Raw genomic sequence first — 20,201 nt, forward strand, 5'->3', positions numbered from 1 at the left:
TTCCTATACCATCTATACCCTGGAACATTAAGCTGCTAATCCTGCCCTTCCCTGATCCACATCTGTAAACACTATGAGATCCCAGTCCCATGTTCCCAACCATGCCGAGTTTATCTGCCTTACCTGTCATGCCTCATGCATTGAAATAAATGTAGTTTAATTTATCAGTCTTACCTCATCCTCTGCTTTGCTCTTGCCTGCCTTGACTATTTAACTTGCTCCTCTTTTCAAAATATACCAGCCTCAAACTTTCTTTTCTCATTATCTCTCTGGTCCCATCCATTCCCCCATCCCACCCTTACTAGTTTAAAAGTCCCGAATAGCACTAGCAAATCTCCCCACCAGGATATTGGGCCCCTTCCAATTCAGGTGCAACCTGTCCTTTTTATTCAGGTCACTTCAACCGCAGGAGAGATTCCAAAGATCCAAAAATGTGAATCCCTTCCCCTGCACTGGCTCCTCAGTCACGCATTCATCTGCTCTATCTTCCTATTCCTGCTCTCACTAGCAATGAGCTGAATGGCCTTCCCCATCTGTAACTATCTTCAACACAAGTACTGCAACAGAAATGAAGAATCAAGAAGAACGTGAGAAACAGCACGGTAGATCCGTGAACACATGTCAACAGTGGGATGGGTAGACAGAGTTGGACAATCACTTGTGAGTTCACTTAAACAAACTCTTGGAATTTCACACTGTGCCATTCACTCACTCCCTCGGTTGGGAGGCAGGTAACTACATTTTCCCACTGTGACACTGATTCGGACAAGTTCCACCACTATCTAAAGCAAACCAGTTGATGCCATGGGATAAGATAACTTCAGTACAGGCAGGTTGATTAGATGCCCACTTTGCTGCATACGCTGATATGGCAGTGATGTCAGTCAATAAACTGGTTGACAGATTGAAAAACAAAAGGAAACCTTCATGCAAAAAATTTGGAAAGGTGGAATGACTATCACTTCGAGTGAAGTCTCCTCCAACTGATTCCTAACTGACACCAGCACTCGCCTGGTGTGGTAACTCCAATGTCATGTCCTATTCTGCAATGCAATTCACCTTTCTCTGTACTTCTCCACTCACTCCCTTATCTTTTTTCAAACTTTGACTGACTGTCAGTCTCCCAGCTATCTCCTCATACTAGCAAGTCAATGCAAACCTGGCAGCCTCCCTTGCTTCTTGCCTGTAGCTGTTCCTGTGTATTTGTGAGAGCCACTGGGACTCACCAGCTATTCTTTCCTTATCATATGCCTCCATAAGCCATCGTGTCCAGTTCCTGTTCCTTCACTTACTGCTTCTTGGCACACCTATTCTCCAGGTTTTTATAAACACTTCATTCCTTCAACTTTTGTCAATAAACCAAGAAAACAGAAGACTGGAACCACCTTAAAGTACCGCAGGACATAAAGAAGACCAGAGCCATACTGGCTAAGCTCACTATCTATGTTTCTTTGAATCCCAGTTTGTAATTGACAAATTTAGCACTGAGCCTGATCTGCGCAAGTGACAACTAAACCTCTCTCTGATCCTCTCAATCACATGGCTTACTTGAATGTTGTCACCGATGAGGCAAGCGGCCTTAAATCAAACTACAGAGACAGACTGAAGCCATTGACAGCTCACACAAATTATTACACTAAGGCCTAAAGACCACCCTTTGAGCCTCCACATTCAGGAACATGCTAGGAGTCTGCTATCAGTTATAACAATGATGTGGAGGAGCTGATTTTGGACCAGGGTGGACAAAGTTAAAAAAAAAATCACACAATGCCAGGTTATAGTCCAATAGGTTTAATTGGAAGCAGTAGCTTTCGGAGCTCTGCTCCTTCATCAGGTAGCTGTGGAACAGGATCATAAGACACAGGATTGTGAGAAGATTTGTAGCTCGGGTGCTTGGAATCACAACACAGGATTTATAGTAAAAGGTTACAGTGTCATGTAACTGAAATTATATATTGAACTAACCTAGATTGCTGTTAACTCTTTCGTCTTTTAGAATGGCTTGCAGGTTTTGGTTCATTGATATGTAAATCCCAGAACTTTTTTTTAAGTCACATTCTCAAGGTAACTTTTATAAAAAAAGGTGACATCTCAGCTCAGACAATGCATTGAAGGTGCGAGGTTAGAGTCTGTCTGTATCCCAAACTTGAGTCGGACTGGTTCTATTTCCAAAGTAGGAATTTATAAAATATTACATGGATTGACTGCCTGCAAGTTTTGCACTTTTTGAGCAAAATAGAATTTTTGCTCAAAAAGTGCACAATCTGCAGGCAGTCAATCCATGTAATATTTTATAAATTCCTACTTTGGAAATAGAACCAGTCCGACTCAAGATTGGGATACAGACAAGCTCTAACCTCACACCTTTAATGCATTGTCTGAGCTGAGATGTCACTTTTTTTTTATCATAAAACCTTAAGTTGTCTCGAGAATGTGAGTTAAAAGAAGTTCTGGGATTTACATATTAATGAACCGAAACCTGCAACCCATTTTAAAAGATGAAAGACTTAACAGCAATCTAGGTTTGTTCAATATGTAACTTCAGTTACATGACACTGTAACCTTTTGCTATAAATTCTGTGTGTTATGATCTTGTTCCACAGCTACCTGATGAAGGAGCAGCACTCCAAAAGCTAATGCTTCCAAGTAAACCTATTGGACTATAACCTGGTGTTGTGTGATTTTTTAAATCTGTTATAATGCCCACAAACAAAAACAGAAATTGCTGAAAATCTCAGCAGGTCTGGCAGCATTTGTGGAGAGAAAGCAGAGTTAACATTTTGGAGTCCAGTGACCCTTCTTCAGAAGTGTTGTGAAGAAAAGTCCCCAGACTCGAGACATTAACTCTGCTTCCTTTCCACATATACGGCCAGACTTGCCGAGTTTCTCCAGCGATTTCTGTTTTTGTTTCAGATTTCCAGCATCCGCAGTTCCCTGTTTTAGTTATAACATTCAATGTGGTCTTAATCGATACTGACGGAAAAATGAATATTGGCCATGATACCAGGTGAGCATCTCAGTCCTCTTTGAAATAGTGCCACATAATATCTTCTGTCCAACTAAGAGGTTAGATGGGCACTTCAGTTTAATGTCTCATCCAAAAAGAAGTGACACCTCCAACAGTGCAACACTCCCACAGTACTACAGTAAATTTCCAGACAGGCAGTAGTTGAAATCCGAATACTCCTTCCTTCAGCAAATGTTTGATGGCGTTTCAAACTGTTAGCAATCGCAATCACTGAAATTGTCTGTAATTATATACTAAGAGGGATAACAGACAATTCATTTTGATTTTCTGATGAATACTGACAGCAACTTGGAAAAATTAAATCTTTTCTCAATTCAGGCATTTTATGAATTTTCACCTACGTAGTTGCATTTTCATTAATTCATTTGTTAGCTGTAATTAAACCATTCTTAAAGACTGCACGTGTATAGGTGAGCTACATGTTTGGCTTGTGTTACCGAAAAACAGATTTAAAAGGAAAAATTAAACTTTGGATGCTATTGGCTGACACATGAACTGGAGGAGGCCATTTTACCCTTTCTTGAGGCTGTTGCATTCGAACAGGAGGAGGCAATTCTTTTTTTTACACAGAGTGAGGTAAATTAGCGAAGCCAATCATATTTATGGCATGCATGGGGCAATATTGGGGTCAAATGAGCTTTTAATAAACTCAATTAACCCTTAAATTATTTACCTACATACAATGGATGCGCAGGTAATAGGCTAGACGATCCCTACTATGTGTGCCCCCTCCCCAACCCCTACCAAAAATATACCCCGTGGAGACATGTAATATCCAACCCACCAATCTGTTCTGCAAGCCCCTGGAGTCTATTTACCAATTTAGTTTGCAATGCCCATTTGTTGCTTGCTTCCCAGATATAAAGTTACAAGACTTATCTCATCATTCCATGGATCCCACCTCATCTCTCTAAAGTTCCTTCAACCCTACTACCCTCTAAGATATCTGTGCTCCTCCAATTCCAGCTCCTGAGCATCCTGGTTTTAATTGCTCGACAGCTGGCAGCCCGGAGCTTGAAATTCTTTCCCTAAACCTCTCCACATCTCTACCTCTAACTCTGCCTTTCAGACATTCCTTGCAAGTTTACTCTTTGGCTAAACTCTTGATTACCTGTCCCAAAATCGCACATGGCTTGGTGTCAAATTGCATTTAATAGGCACTTTGGTAGATGTGCCTCACAAATGCAAGTTATTATGAAAAACACAAGCTTTTCCACATGTGCAGTTGAGTTTGTTCAGCAAGTGAAACTGACATCCTACCCAATATGCGAGTCAGTTCCACAGCACAGAAATCTCTTGGGCAATATTCCAATCCCATTCCTTCAAGCAATTCAATAACATAAATACAGCATTCAAGGCAGCTAAGCTCTCACCCACCGCCCCCACACTTTGACAAGGATTGCAAAAGCATCCTATCAGTTAGAACAGATTCTTTCCTAGTTTGTGGTTTTAAGTACAGCTGTAAATTTAACTGGAGGTAAGGAAAAGCCAAAAAATGGACAGGAAAAGGAAAACAGGGAGAAAAGGAAGAAAATATGAAAGGGGACAAAAATGTTGCAAATAAAAAGGGTGAGAAAAGAATTATGTACAAGGTTTTAAAACCAGTGTATTTAGGGAGCATGAAGATACATGGGTAAACAGCCAACTTTACATTATATAAAACTCACAAATTCACACACACACACGCAACAACTATGACACAGTGCACATAAATATTTACAGCATTGTCACTAACCAATCTCCAGATTTTGGCATTTCTGTTAAAAGACAAGTGGCAGGATGAGGTGATATGGTTACATCTACAAATTGCAGTAATTGTTTCAATCTCTTCTCTCTCTTCCATCTCTGAAAAGCATTGACATGACAGTGATATGTTCAACACTGCCTTCTGCTACCTCACCCAGGTAGCCATTCTTTCTCTGCAAACCTCACAGCAGACAACACTTTTAACTTGGACAGAGACACAAGTGACAAGTGGCCATTATAAACACAATCCAATCAAATTGGTCTATTGACTTGAATCAAAAGGAACATTTGATCACACAGCACTGCCCTTTGATGTGAAGGGCAGTGTTTGTCACTGGCCACCCGGGTGTTTTCCTATCTTCCTGGTGGTGGAAATTGAATAAAGATTCGTGCACTTTGTGTCTCTCACTGTGTCTCCCACCTGTACACACACACACCATGGGTTCTGGGGATAAAATAAGCACTACCGCACTTAGGTGGTAGTGTGGGGGTTAAAAGAGAAAAAAATAAACAGCAGTGTTCCCTACCCTCCCCTTCACTGTTTTGATCACACAGCACTGCCCTTTGATGTGAAGGGCAGTGTTTGTCACTGGCCACCCGGGTGTTTTTCCTATCTTCCTGTGGTGGAATTTGAATAAAGATTCGTGCACTTTGTGTCTCTCACTGTGTCTCACTCCTACATCCACACACCATGGGTGCTGGGGATAAAATAAACACTACCGCACTTAGGTGGTAGTGTGGGGGTTAAAGGAAAAAAAAAGAACTATATAAAAAAATACAGGAGATTCCTACCCTCCCCTTCACTGTTTTAAAAAAAAAATAAAATAAATGGGACATTAGAGGTGGGCGCCGCAGGATAAAAAAAAATCAAAAGGAACATTTGATCACACAGCACTGCCCTTTGATGTGAAGGGCAGTGTTTGTCACTGGCCACCCGGGTGTTTTCCTATCTTCCTAGTGGTGGAATTTGAATAAAGATTCATGCACTTTGTGTCTTTCACTGTGTCTCACACCTGCACACACACACCACGGGTGCTGGGGAAAAATATAAGCACTACCGCACTTAGGTGGTAGTGTGGGGGTTAAAAGAGAAAAAAAAAACAGCAGTGTTCCCTACCCTCCCCTTCACTGTTTTGATCACACAGCACTGCCCTTTGTTGTGAAGGGCAGTGTTTGTCACTGGCCACCCGGGTGTTTTCCTATCTTCCTGGTGGTGGAAATTGAATAAAGATTCGTGCACCTTGTGTCTCTCACTGTGTCTCACACCTGCACACACACACACCATGGGTGCTCGGGAAAAATAAGCACTTCCGCAGCTAGGCAGTAGTGTGGGGGTTTAAAAAAAAATAAACAGGGAAAAAAAAATCAAAAGGAACAATAGTTCCAGGGAGAGGAAAACTGGTGGCTAATCCAACTGTCTTATATCCCTTCCAAAGTTGAAAGCTTTGCCCCACTTCAGCAGACCACATGACTGTAGATGGGATCACAGACAGGCCTGGATTTTATCCAAATCAAACAAAACACACAGACACCATTTCCACATTCCAGTTACAGAAGAGTGATCAGGAGATGGGTGCCTTAGTTGAATTTTCCTCTGCTTAATCCAGAGAGGTGAGCACAGATCAAAAAAACAAAAAGGGGACTATAGTGATTGTAACAAGGTCAGCCAGCTGGACCTCACAGAATATGAGTTCCCTTATTGGGGCTGTTAATCAGGTTCTATCAGGGAGCCCTGGCTGACATAGAAAAAGGGTTAGTGTCAGAGATGCTGACACTCTGCCTGACTCTAAGAGGCAGTACTATAGTCAAGGACTGTTCATGTGTAAATAGAGGATGACTTGGTGATGGGATGCCAGCCTCTGTGGAGTTATTTCAGGGACTTTCCTTGCTATGTGAGCTCAGTATTACATACAGGTATTTATTTCTTTATTTAGCCAAAGGAAGTGATGATCAATTACTTTTCTTTAAAACATAAACTATGATTCAGAGGGTAGCATCCTTGCCTCTGTGTCAGAAGGTTCAAGTCTAACCCTATCACAGCACAGAGACTACAGCATAAACTTTAGATTGACACTTCAATTGAGTCTTATGGGAGTGCTGCACTCTCAGAGATACCGTCTTTTGGACAACGCATTAAACTGAGACATTTTCATCTGGCTGTACCAATCCTCTGGCACTATTTAAAGAACACAGAAATTAGTCCTAATGCCCTAGCCAAGATTTATCCCTTAAACATGACTTAAACATTTAGAGTCATAGAGATGTGCAGCACGGATACAGACTCTTCGGTCCAATTCGTCCAGGCCGACCAGATATCCTAACCTAATCTAGTCCCATTTTCCAGCACTCGGTCCTATCCCTCAACCTTTACTATTCATATATAGTACCCATCCAGATGCCTTTTAAATGCTGTAATTGTACCAGCCTCCACCACCTTTTCTGGTAGCTCATTCCATACAAGCACCACCCTCTGCATGAAAACGGTGACCCTTGGGTCCCTTTTAAATTTTTCCCCTCCCACCATAAACCTATGCCCTCTAGTTCTGAACTCTTCCACCCCACAGAAAAGGCCTTCTCTATTTATCCTATCCATGCCTCTCATGACTTTATCAACCTTTATAAGATCACCCTCAGCCTCTAACGCTCCAAGAAAAACAGCCCCAGCCTATTCAACCTCTCCCTATAGCTCAAATCCTCCAACCCTGGCAACATCTTGTAATTTTTTTTCTGAATCCTTTCAAGTTTCACAACATCCTTCCAATAGGAGAAAGACAAGAATTGCGCGCAATATTCCAAAAGTGGCCTAACCAATGTCGTGTACAGCCACAAAATGACCTCCCAACTCCTGTACTCAATACTCTGAACAATAAAGGAAAGCATACCAAACACCCTCTTCACTATCCTATCTACCTGCAACTCCACTTTCAAGGAACTATGAACCTGCACTCCAAGGTCCCTTTGTTCAGCAACACTCCCCAGGACCTTACCATTAAGTGTAAAAGTCCTGCTCTGATTTGCCTTTCCAAAATGCTTATTATTTGCTATTTGTACAAGTAAACTGGCTGCTATGATTCCTAAATTAAAACAGGGACTATACTTTGAAAGAACTTCATTACATATGAAGCACTTTGCAATGACTTGAGGTCACACAAGACACAATATAAATGCAAGTTCTTACTTTCTTTCAACAAGGCACTGTCTGTCCTCATTTGACTGGACTCGTCAGATTAAGTCTCTACCAGCCAGTATTGGCAGTCGGGGCAAAGTAAATACTGAAAATATGTATGGAAAAGACCTTGCAATTATTCAGAGACTAAAATCCTAATCCTAATTGTTCCCAGGCTGGATTGATGGGGAAAATGAATTAAATTTGCAGGACAAAAGGAAGCAATTTTGCTTTGGGCTGTGCAGCCTCACAAGCTTCTTACTCTTCCTACTTCATCTGGCCCAGCAACCTAAGTTTCCATTCTTTTCTCCCTCATGTACTTATCGAGCTTCCCCAATTCCTTTTTGGTAAACATTAGATGGGATTGAGGTTCACAAGGAGGAGGTGATAGCAATTCTGGAAAGTGTAAAAATAGATAAGTCCTTTGGGCCAGATGGGATTTATCCTAGGATGCACTGGGAAGCCGGGGGGAGATTGCCGAGCCTTTGGCTTTGATCTTTTTGTCATCATTGTCTACAGGAATAGTGCCAGAAGACTGGAGGATAGCAAATGTTGTTCCCTTGTTCAAGAAGGGGAGTAGAGAAAACCCTGGTAACTATAGACCAGTGAGCCTTACTTTGTTTGTGGGAAAAGTGTTGGAAGAGGTTATAAGAGATAGGATTTATAATCATCTAGAAAGGAATAAGTTATTTAGGAAGAGTCAACACAGTTTTGTGAAGGGGAGGTTGTGCCTCACAAACCTTACTGAGTTCTTTGAGAAGGTGACCAAACAGGTGGATGAGGGTAAGCATTAATGTGGTGTGTATGAATTTCAGTAAGGCATTTGATAAGGTTCCCCACGGTAGGCTATTGCACAAAATATGGAGGCATGGGATTGAGAGTGATTTAGTGGTTTGGTTCAGAAATTGGCTGAAAGAAGACAGAGGGTGGTGGTTGATGGGAAATGTTCATCCTGGAGTTTAGTTCCTAGTGGTGTACCGCAAGGATTTGTTTTGGGTCTACTGTTGTTTGTCATTTTTTATAAACGACCTGGATAAGGGCATGGAAGAATGGATTGGTAAATTTGCGGATGACACTAAGCTTGGTAGAGTTGTGGATAGTGCTGAAGGATGTTGGGGGTTACTGAGGGTCATAGATAAGCTGCAGAGCTGGGCTGAGAGATGGCAAATGGAGTTTAATGTGGAGAAGTGTGAGGTGATTCACTTTGGAAGGAGCAACAGGAATAAAGAGTACTGGGCTAATGTTAAGGTTCTTGGTAGTGTAGATGAGCAGAGGGATCTCAGTGTCCATGTGCATAGATCCCTGAAAGTTGTCACCTAGATTGATAGGGTTGTTAAGGAGGCATACGATGTCTTAGCTTTTATTGGTAGAGGAATTGAATTTCGGAACCATGAGGTTTTGCTGCAGCTGTACAAAACTCTGGTGCAGCCGCACATGGAGTATTGTGTACAGTTCTGGTCACCGCATTATAGGAAGGACGTGGAAGCTTTGGAAAGGGTTCAGAGGAGATTTACCAAGATGTTGCCTGGTATGGAGGGAAGATCTTCCGAGGAAAGGCTGAGAGACTTGAGGTTGTTTTCTTTGGAGAGGAGAAGGTTGACAGGTGACTTAATTGAGACATAAGATAATCAGAGGGTTAGATAGGGTGGACAGTGAGAGTCTTTTTCATTGGATAGTGATGGCTAGCACAAGGGGGCACAGCTTTAAATTGAGAGGTGATAGTTATAGGACAGATGTCAGAGGTAGTTTCTTTACTCAGAGAGTAGTAGGGGCGTGGTATACTGCCTGCAACAGTAGTAGACTGGCCAACTTTAAGGGCATTTAAATGGTGATTGGATAAACATGTGGATAAAAATGGAATAATGCAGGTTAGATGGGCTTCAGATTGGTTTCACAGGTCAATGCAACATTGAGGGCCGAAGGGCCTGTACTGTGCTGTAATGTTCTATGCTCTGGTTTTCAAGCAAGTTCCTACAAGGCATGGGCTTAAAGCATAAAATTAATGTGATGTTCCCTAATTCCATGAGGCCACACACTGCCTGGTGTGGAGAATGGAATTATTGTCCTGGTGCAATAGGGGTTTCAGCACTGTCAACATCCAATGTGGCAATGTAAATTTCATGAAGACTTTTAAAATGACAATCACCCCCTCAATTTAAAAAAATACTATTTTGTATCCAGCAAACACAAAACCAGCAACATCTGCATCAACTGTATGCAGATCAAACTGTTAAAAGTAACCACATAATAGCGTACAATGTAACTGTGCGGCTGTAAAGTGGGTGATCCAAAGGCTATTTTGAGGGTCACAACTGCTGCCAGAATTGTAATTTTAAATAATTTCCAAGAAATGGAGGAAAAAAAGCTGACAGACATGCTGGGCTGAATGTCCTTCTCCCATGCTGTATAATTCTGCGAGAGGTGTGGTGCTTTTCAACATAATGTTGTTCAAGTTCACTTCAGGTAAGAAAATAGAAACAAATTTTCATGTTAAATCCTAAAACTAACGTATCTAATTCTCAGCCAATACAATTTAATGGAGCGAAGCAAATTCATTTCTTCACTGTCCAACATTGCTAAAGTTGAACATATGTAATTTGTCTACAAACTCAAGCCTATTGCAAGTCTATTACAGAAAAGCCAAACATTATCCTCCTGTGGATTTTTATCCAAGCAGGCCTCTCCCTATAAAATGGAACATACAGTCAAAGACATGCTTTCTATGACACCTTTCACAACTTTAGGACAACTTAAGGCACTTACAGCCATAAAAATACTCTTGAAATGGCACTGTTATAATGCAGGAAGCAAAGCCAATTTATATTTAGCAAGCTCCCACAAACAATAATGTGATAGTAACTAAACAATTATTTTTAAGTTATATTGCTAGAGAGATAAATGTTGGTCAGGACATCAGGAGAACTCCCCTGCTCTTCAAAATAGTGCCACTTTACATCTACCTGAAGGGACAGTTTAATGTTGCATCTGAAAAATAGCAACCCCCTCCCCCGCCCCCCCCCAGTGCAGTACTCCTTTGTTCTGCAATGGATTATTTTATTAAATCTCTGGGAGTTTGAATCTGATTTCTTCTTCTGACTTAGACGCAAGAACAATAACATGGTGACAAGCTCAGCACATACCCCATTTGTGCACGTAGAGTCATAGAAATGTACAGCACAGCACGGAAACAGACCCCTCGGTCCAACTCATCCATACTGACTAGGTGTCCCAACCTAATCTAGGCCCATTTGCCAGCACTTGGCCCATATCCCTCCAAACCCTTCCTATTCATATACCCATCCAGATGCCTTTTAAATGTTGTAATAGGTCACCCCTGAGCCTCTGACGCTCCAGGAGAAACAGCCCCAACCTATTCAGCCTCTCCCTATAGTTCAAATCCTCCAACCCTGGAAACATCCTTGTAAATCTTTTCTGAACTCTTTCAAGTTTCATAACATCCTTCCAATAGGGAGGAGACCAGAATTGCATGCAGTACTCCAAAAGTGTAGCAGAACAGCAATTATTATGGTCTAACCCCTCATTCAGCATAAACTATCATCAAGTTCTTGCTATATTGCGATGTTTATCCACGAGGCAAAAAATGTAACAATACAGTACAAAAAGACAAAACTCTTAGTTGTGCTTCACTTCATTCCCTAGTGGAAGCAGATATAATATTTACCATTGTTGAGTTTGCTCTGCTCTGTAAAATGAGATTCAACAAAATTTGGTTTCAGACACTCCAATGCTAACTGTGGCAGATTTCCCCTGGTCACTTAAAATTCACTGACGATTTCATGAGAACTAACACAGTGGAAATCAGCCCACCATGTTCACAATGTGACTAAGGCACAACAACCAAAAGAAAATCCTCCCCATGCACCAGAAACCACTTGGTTATAGACACTGAAGCATATTCCAGCAAGCATAGTTGAAGTGAAAGAGCATCTTTGACCATCTCAGCTCACATCCGTAATCCATTCTTAAGTGTAAAGGACAGACTCAAATTGGGGGCAATTTTAACCTTATTTGCTCATTAGGAATGTGTTGGGAACAGATGTAATCCTGATTTACACCCATCCAGTATCACTGTCCATAATGGATGGGGTCAGAAACTGCATCCCACGTGATCCCATAGATTTCCTGCTTCCCAAGCTAAGTTAAAATTGCTCCATGCGAACTAATGCACAATGTGACAAAGCAGCAATCTTCTCAAATAGTTTAAGCATACTTGTAGACAGATAGCAAAGTATAGAATCATTGATCATTCCTCCATATTCTCCTTAATAGCACCATGGAAATGGGGGGGTCTTTTTTAATCAGTTTTCCATCTTTTTGATTGGTACTGAGCCATGAATTCAGTGAGTGATTACTTCCATACTGCAGGATAACTGATATAGAAATTGTGGCATAAAAATCCCTAATCACCAAGAGTATTTTACCCAATTTAATTGAACCAAAAGACAAAACTCACAAAATCAGATTTGGCCTCAATATAAATTTCAAGAACAAAACCTGATGTTCATTTTGTCATCCTCAACATCATCAACTCTCATGAACGCCAAGATCCTCAGCCCCATTTCCTGCTGGTCTCTCTGACATTCAGCCACTCCTCTACCCCCAGCCTAATCCCAAATTTATTTTGGTCAATTCTGTAAAAGGACCTCTCCACACTGGAACTATGTCAATTCTCATAAAGACACCAATAACCTTTCCCCTGCTGATATCAGAACAGTTCCAATGTTGAAGTTGCCAGGGATCTTAAGCTACACCGTTTATAATATCACCCACTCAATAAAAGCAATTAAAACTATCTTTTTGTCAACAGCAACCTGGAAAGAGGAGGCCATTCAGCCCTTTGTACCTGCTCCACCGATTCAATTAGATCATGATTGATCGGATTCTTAATTCTGCTTAACCGCCTTGGTTCCACATCACCGAATGCCCTTACCTAACAGAAATCAATCAATCAATCTCAGTTTTGGGAGGTATACGGAAACGGAGTTCCAGATTCCCATTCCCCTTTGTGTGTGAAGACGTGCTCCCTGGGCACCCCCCGCCGCGCTCGAATTTCTGTTCTGAAGATTCCCCCCCTCCACCAAAAAAGGGGAAAGGGTACATGGAAAGAAACCGTCAAATTCTTTTATTATTTTACACACCTTAGTTAGATCATCCTTTAATCTTCTATACTCGAGGGAATAACAATATTTCAATACCAGTAAATGTATATTCCCAGAAATGTACAAACGCTGTTTATTCATTATTCCTTTAACAACTGTTAAGCCTTCGATGCAAACCCTGGTGCTGAGAATCGTGCCTCATCGGGGATATGTGAGCAGAATGTACTATCTCAGCATTTATGCTCACTGTACCTGGTCTGGTCCCTGGAAACAGATCCTGCACAATGGGCTCTCCGTGCTACTGAGAGACACCGAGTCCATCCCCGTCTGGAGGGGCGCATTCCTCTCCTTCTCTTCCTGTCCCCCTCCAGCTCCGGCACCTTCCGTCCCGTAACAATCCTCGTCGGCCTGGGACGAGCAATTGGGGAACGGAGGCCAGCCGCATCCCGAACCAGCCAGCCGCCCTCCTCCTCCTTCCTCTTCTCCTTCCCTCCTCTGGCCCGTTTCTAAATCCTGCTCGCTCCTTTGCATCGTAAAAGATCTCATCAAAACCAGCACTTTTAGGTCATTGAAAACCATGCGGATGTGATACTTAAACATCATTTACATCTGGTGTTTGCACTAAATCAGATGCAAAACAACAAAAAAGTCGATTATTGATCACTGCTAAAAAAGAAACGTTTAAAAAGCCTGGCAACAAAATTCCGCGACTGAGCATTGAATTGGTGCTGCGGAAGGAATTGCCGGTGCCATTGTAGGAGCGCATCCCATTGTCCGCGGCTTATCCGGAGGAGAGGGAGCTGCTCGCTTCTCCCGAGCCGCTCAACGCCATCCCGCTCCTCCCCAGCACCAGGCGCCGCCCGCCGGCTTCTTTCATCTTTTCTCGCCACATTCCCCAACCCGCGCACGTCTAAACCCGACGTGTGCGCGTTTCAAACCAGCCAGAGCCCTGCCTTCATCTCCTGGGCGATCCCACCCTGAGAGAAAACAGGAGCCAGGCCCGCTCTTCCACTGCCCCTTTGCACTTGTCTGAAATCACCCAGCTGAACACCTCTTCCTTCCAGTGTTAATACCTTCTATTACATCTTTATTTGACATTTTATGCCCTCCTCCCACATACCATTAAAATTTAGCAGCTGCACGTTGACGTCGACCACGTGTGAATTTCCCGCGGAAACAGCTTCCTACTCCGTTTTAATGGATTGAATTGGACAGCGGTTTCCCGGGAGTCACATCTGCTCCCAAGCCCTTCCACGTTGTTTTTGACGGCAGTCTTCGACTTACCCGGAAAAGACAACTGTCCTACAAACTTACCTCTTTGGTAACTTTGGCCTTGGCTCATCTGCCCGGCTGTGACTCTGTCAAAATTTTGTTTGATAATCAGTCCGTGAAGCCCCTTGCGCGTTTCTTATTGCAACAAGGCTACTGTATAAAAGCAAATTGTTGGAAATTCCAACTGGTCCCATCCCGATAGGATGCAGCCTACAGACACCATCAATTCCACAAGGTCAATGCTGAACAAAATCAATACTGCACCCATCAATCCCATCAGTTTCCTGATAAGTAGATTTGGTTGAAATACTCTTCTGTGGATCATCACCTCGAGGGAAGAGTATATTACAGCAAAATCAAATATTTCCAGAGCAGTTGAGTCTGAGGATTGGGGTTTACAGATTCTGACCAGCAGTGTATGCTATGATGCCAAAAGTGGCTTTGGAGCTTGTCTGCATAAAACAGCTTAGTCAAGTAAAATATCACAGCCAGCAGCTAATTGCAGTGCAACATAACTTTGTTATTTAGCTCTGAAAACTTCAAAGTCTGGCCTAGAAACAAAAGCAGAAATTGCTTGAAAGACTCAGCAGGTCTGGCAGCATCTCTGGAGAGAGATTAGAGTTCATGTTTCGGATTCAGTGACCCTTCCTCAGAACAGTCCTAGCCCAGTATAGATGCATTTAAAGAGAAAACTAGATAAACAGAAGAGGGAGAAGGGAATAGAGGGTTAGAATGGTTAATTTAGATTAGAGAATATGGGAAATGGCTGGAGTGAAGAATCAAACACATCTGTTGGACTGAATGGCCTGTCTCTGTACCATGTATCCTATGTAATTATAAAATATTCATGGTGTGATTGTGTTATCTCTCCAGCTGGAATACCAACAATGTGCAGGAATAATTTATGCATTTGTACTTTCAACACAGTTTTATATCAGGAGTTTTCCTGGCACTTCCCACAATGTTCTATCCACTGAAACAGCCCCTGTGAAGACTGTAGTGATTGTAATGAGGTCAGCCAGGTGGACCTCATAGAATATGAGTTCCTGACTGGCGCTGTTAATCTGATCCAATCAGGGAGCCCTGGCTGACAGGTAAGAACAGGAGTATCAGACATCCTGTTTATTGTGAGAGCTGGCTCCGAGGGAGCTGGATCAGTGTCAAGTACTTTGCATGTGTAGATAAAGGGTGACTTGGTGACAGTGAACTGGCCTCGTGGAGTTATTTCAGGGACAATATGACCTCACTGCCCAAATAACACATTATCCAGGGGTAGATTTCTGTCGTCAGCATTCCATGCGCAATGGATATGTAGGCAGTCTAAAAATGGCAAGTTGTTTTCTGCCACACTGAAATTGTTTAATTTCTCTTTGAACTATTAAGACCATAAGACATAGGAGCGGAAGTAAGGCCATTCGGCCCATCGATTCCACTCCACCATTCAATGATGGCTGATGGGCATTTCAACTTCACTTACCCACATTCTCCCCGTAGCCCTTAATTCCTTGTGACATCAAGAATTTATCAATCTCTGCCTTGAAGACATTTAGCGTCCCGGCCTCCACTGCACTCCGGGGCATAGAATTCCACAGGCCCACCACTTTCTGGCTGAAGAAATGTCTCCATATTTCTGTTCTGAATTTACCCCCTCTAATTCTAAGGCTGTGTCCATGGGTCCTAGTCTCCTAGTGTCCACCCTTTCCAAGCCATGTATTATCTTGTAAGTTTCTATTAGATCTCCCCTTAATCTTCTAAACTCCAATGAATACAATCCCAGGATCCTCAGCCGGTCCTTGTATGTTAGACCTACCATTCCAGGGATCATCCGTGTAAATCTCCGCTGGACACGCTCCAGTGCCAGTATGTCCTTACTGAGGTGTGGGGACCAAAACTGGACACAGTACTCCAAATGGGGCCTAACCAGAGCTTTATAAAGTCTCAGTAGCACAACGGTGCTTTTATATTCTAACCCTCTTGAGATAAATGACAACATTGCATTCGCTTTCTTAATCACGGACTCAACCTGCATGTTTATCTTTAGAGAATCCTCGACTAGCACTCCTAGATCCCTTTGTACTTTGTATTGTACTTTGTATTCTGATCTGTCAGCACGGTGGCTCAGTAAGGGTGGCATGGTGGCTCAGTAAGGGTGGCATGGTGGCTCAGTGAGGGCAGCACAGTGGTTCAGTGGTTAGCACTGCTGCCTCACAGCGCCAAGGTCCCAAGTTCAATTCCAGCCTCGGGTGACTGTCTGTGTGGAGTTTGCACATTCTCCGCGTGTCTGCGTGGTGTTCTTGTTTCCTCCCATAGTCCAAAGATGTGCAGGTCAGCTGATTTAGCCATACAAAATTGCCCATAGTGTTAGGTGCATTAGTCAGAGGGAAATGGGTCTAGGTGGGTTCCTCTTCAGAGGGTTGGTGTGGACTGGTTGGGCTGAAGGGCCTGTTTCCACACTGTAGAGAATCTGATCTTGTCATCTGTGTTTGTCTTCTTGCACACTGCACAAGCAACCTTTCTTTATTGACAACAGGTGAACATGTTTGCACAGTTGGATATACTGTTACAATTTAAGAAGATTTGTAGTAATTTTGAAATGAAATGACATTGATTCTGAAGTTCATTGTGCATTTCCTTGAAGTCATTCGAGAAGGAAATCAGAAGTTGTGGAAAATAAAAAAGTTAAAAATCACAACACCAGGTTATAGTCCAACAGGTTTAATTGGAAGCACTAGCTTTCGGAGCGCCGCTCCTTCATCAGGTGATAGTGTCCACTGTTAAACCTGTTGGACTATAACCTGGTGCTGTGTGATTTTTAACTTTGTACACCCCAGTCCAACACCGGCCTCTCCAAATCATGGAAAATAAAAGGCTGCTGGTTGGTCAATACTATTGTCAAAGTCAAAATTATTCCTTGAATGAAATACTTACATCAATATCTCCTCTTTCATGACACCAGGTCATCCCAAAGCCCTTTACAACTAGTTACATACTTTTGAAGTGTGGCCACTGTCATATTATAGGAAATTCAACAGTCTATTTGCACATAGCAAGTTCCCAAAAACAACAATGAGATAAATGACAAAGTCATCTGTTTTTAATGATGTTTGAAGCATTGTGTCTTTTGAAAGATAGTATTTCCAACAATAATTTTTCACTTACCAGAGGGCATGTCAACTTACATATAATGTGGATTTTTAGTCTTGCAGAAGAGACTAAATGCAAGCATCAAAGCAATGACTCTTCCACAGAGTCATTGGTCATGGGTTCTCACCCTATCCCTAGTGCAGAAGTACATTTTAAACTCCCATTCTCTGTACATGTGGAATCAGCACCTTTTCCATTATTGAGTCAGCAATTCAAGACTGCTCTAATTCTCTGCAGCCTAAACTGAAAGGTATCAATTTTCTTTATAATAATGAGTCGATATGTAGAAAGGAGATAGTGTTCAAGGGACCTGCAGTCTCACTAAATCACCTTTCTGTAAGGCATTCTGCAGCCTTTCTCTCTGAGCTACTCTGCATACATCATTGTGTGACTTTGTTAGAATCAAAAGGCCTAAGACTCAGATAACTCGCTAACAGGGTCTAGCTTCTGAAGATCTTTCTTCCATAGATCCATGGACTTTGTGTCGATACACCTCTGATTTGTGGGACACATGGTGATGCTCCTGGAGCTATTACTCAGTTCAAGATCCCTTGCACAATAAGGGATGGCATTGGATTCTGCTGCTAATCCTGCCATCTGCCACACATTTTCATACTTTCCTTATGTTGCCTTCAGGTGGATCTGATATTACTCATCTTTTCATTGGTAGGATTTTTAAGAACAGAGTCTGAAGGTTCAACAGTCAGTGTCTAACATCTCCAAAGCTTCCACTCAGGTATATCCTGGTCGTAGCATAATGGTGATGTTACTGGTCTAGAAATCCAGCACAAATACATCCCCCATGCCCACCCTCCCACCCCACCCCACCTCACCCCACTCCAGACCAGGACATGGGTTCAAATCTCACCATGGCAGATGGTGAAATTTAAATTCAATTTTTTAAAAATGTAATGGTTATTGCAGAAGCTCATCTGATCCAGTAATGTCCTTTAGGGAAGGAAATCTGAGATCCTTACCTGGTCTGGCCCACATGTGAGTCCAGACCCACAGGAATGTGGTTGATTCTTAACTGCACTCGAGGCAATAAATGCTGGCCTAGTTTGTGACACCCATGTCCTGCGAACGAATATTAAAGAAAAGGTCAGGTTCTGCAGACAGGGTCAGATATTTAAGCTCTAATTCTGATTCCCTGGCTCTCTTTTTCCCTTTGTCTCTCTCCTTTTCTTTTGTGCTTCTGCCTTTAGTGGAGACAAAAAGAATGGAATTTCCTGCACTCCATGTTTTTCTGCCTGTGAAGCTCATGGAATGGCATGAAAAAGAAGTGGAAAGGTTTTTCTTCTTTAAACGGGAACACTTAATCAGCACTAAGTAGTTGTGGATGAAGGCCACCCCCAATTTGCCATCTGCTACAGCATTAGTTAAATTAATTGCTTGGATTTGTTTTGTCCCTTCCTTCTGTGGCCTGACTTTCTTGGGAATTGTGTACAACCCTTTCCTGAGGGAAAAAAAATGCTAGATATTGTCAATTCTGACCTGTTGAATTTGAGAACTCATATCGGGTTCACATAGGATTCACATGTCGTGCATTCAGTGAAGGGCCACTGGTCCATTACATTGAAAGCTTCTACATGCATGGCAAGACAGACCATTTACTGTACAACCCCTTGAAGACAACATCCCATAGTTATCAAAAGAAATATAGTTGGTGTATGTTGGTAGTTGTAGCCAATCCGGCTATGCTGGCTGTTGATCATTCTTGCCTGCATCCTCTGATGTAAACAGGTCTAGCTGAGATTGATTGTTTCCACAGAAATCTCTGCAAGCATAAATCCTCTGCCAGAGCGAAGTATTGAACCTCTGTCTGTAGATATAGGTATGTGCATATTAATGAGAGTCCAAAACATATCTATTGTACAACTGGCCAGTTGACATCCTGCCACAAAATTCAGATTCTCACTGGGACATCACAAACTGTCCAGCGACCAGGCTTCTTGTGATTTGTACAGCAGTATATCTTGCCAATGCTGGATTTGCCCTTGGAGTGTTTGACCCCGACACCACAAAGAAAGAAAATCAAAAGTGTCACCCTATCTTGATCAGCATGAAATGTCACCAGAAATATCTAAGAAAAATGGCTTTGAATGCTCAATGAAAGATACTTGGTGCTGTCAAACAGCCAAATTAAATTGTGTTCCAAGCACTGCTGGAGAGATTCAAAAGAGCAGCTTTTTCTATGCTAGCCTCCCTTGCAGCTGCTGTGATGAGATTACCCATTTTGTGCCATATTATGGTCAATCGTGTTCTGTGAACTCAGACCTCATGGGACCCAGGCTGCGAATAAGACTGTCTGGTTCCATTTCATTTAGGACCTCAGTGAGCTGATCGGGAGAGACTTTTGTCTTCTGTGTTACAAGTGATTGGATCTCAGGTCCTAGAGGTGTAAAGAGCTTTAGCTCATTGCACCTTGACAGCAACTTGCTGAAGGATCACCTCATTCTCAAGTTATAATTACATGGGAGATATGATTCAGCATCTGAGGTCCCAAGATTTATTTTGAAATTTTGTCTTCCGGCTAATGGTCATAAATCATGGGCTAGTGCCAAAATTGGGAAAGCTGTCTTACAGACTCATCAAGCAGCAGCTTGATAAAGTCATATTCACAGATAAAGTTCTTATGTCCTATGTATCTGCTGCCCTTGTTCTTTTAGATGGTAATGGTTTTGAAAGTGCTGTCTGAGGAGCCTTAGTGAATTTCTGCAGTACA

At 42.3% G+C, this 20,201-nt stretch overlaps 1 protein-coding gene across 1 annotated transcript in view; it reads right to left on the minus strand.

The window, feature by feature from the left end:
* Positions 1-14,091, minus strand: part of march9 (membrane-associated ring finger (C3HC4) 9) — a 55,899-nt gene extending 41,808 nt beyond the window's left edge. Inside the window, exon 1 of the mRNA XM_043682132.1 lies at positions 13,313-14,091. Within this exon, the coding sequence (XP_043538067.1) occupies positions 13,313-13,663 (351 nt within the window). The 5' untranslated portion in view covers positions 13,664-14,091. The remainder of the gene's footprint in view (positions 1-13,312) is intronic.
* Positions 14,092-20,201: the final 6,110 nt, after the last annotated feature.

The sequence above is a fragment of the Chiloscyllium plagiosum genome, chromosome 43 (assembly GCF_004010195.1).
Source record: "Chiloscyllium plagiosum isolate BGI_BamShark_2017 chromosome 43, ASM401019v2, whole genome shotgun sequence".
NCBI lineage: Eukaryota > Metazoa > Chordata > Chondrichthyes > Orectolobiformes > Hemiscylliidae > Chiloscyllium > Chiloscyllium plagiosum.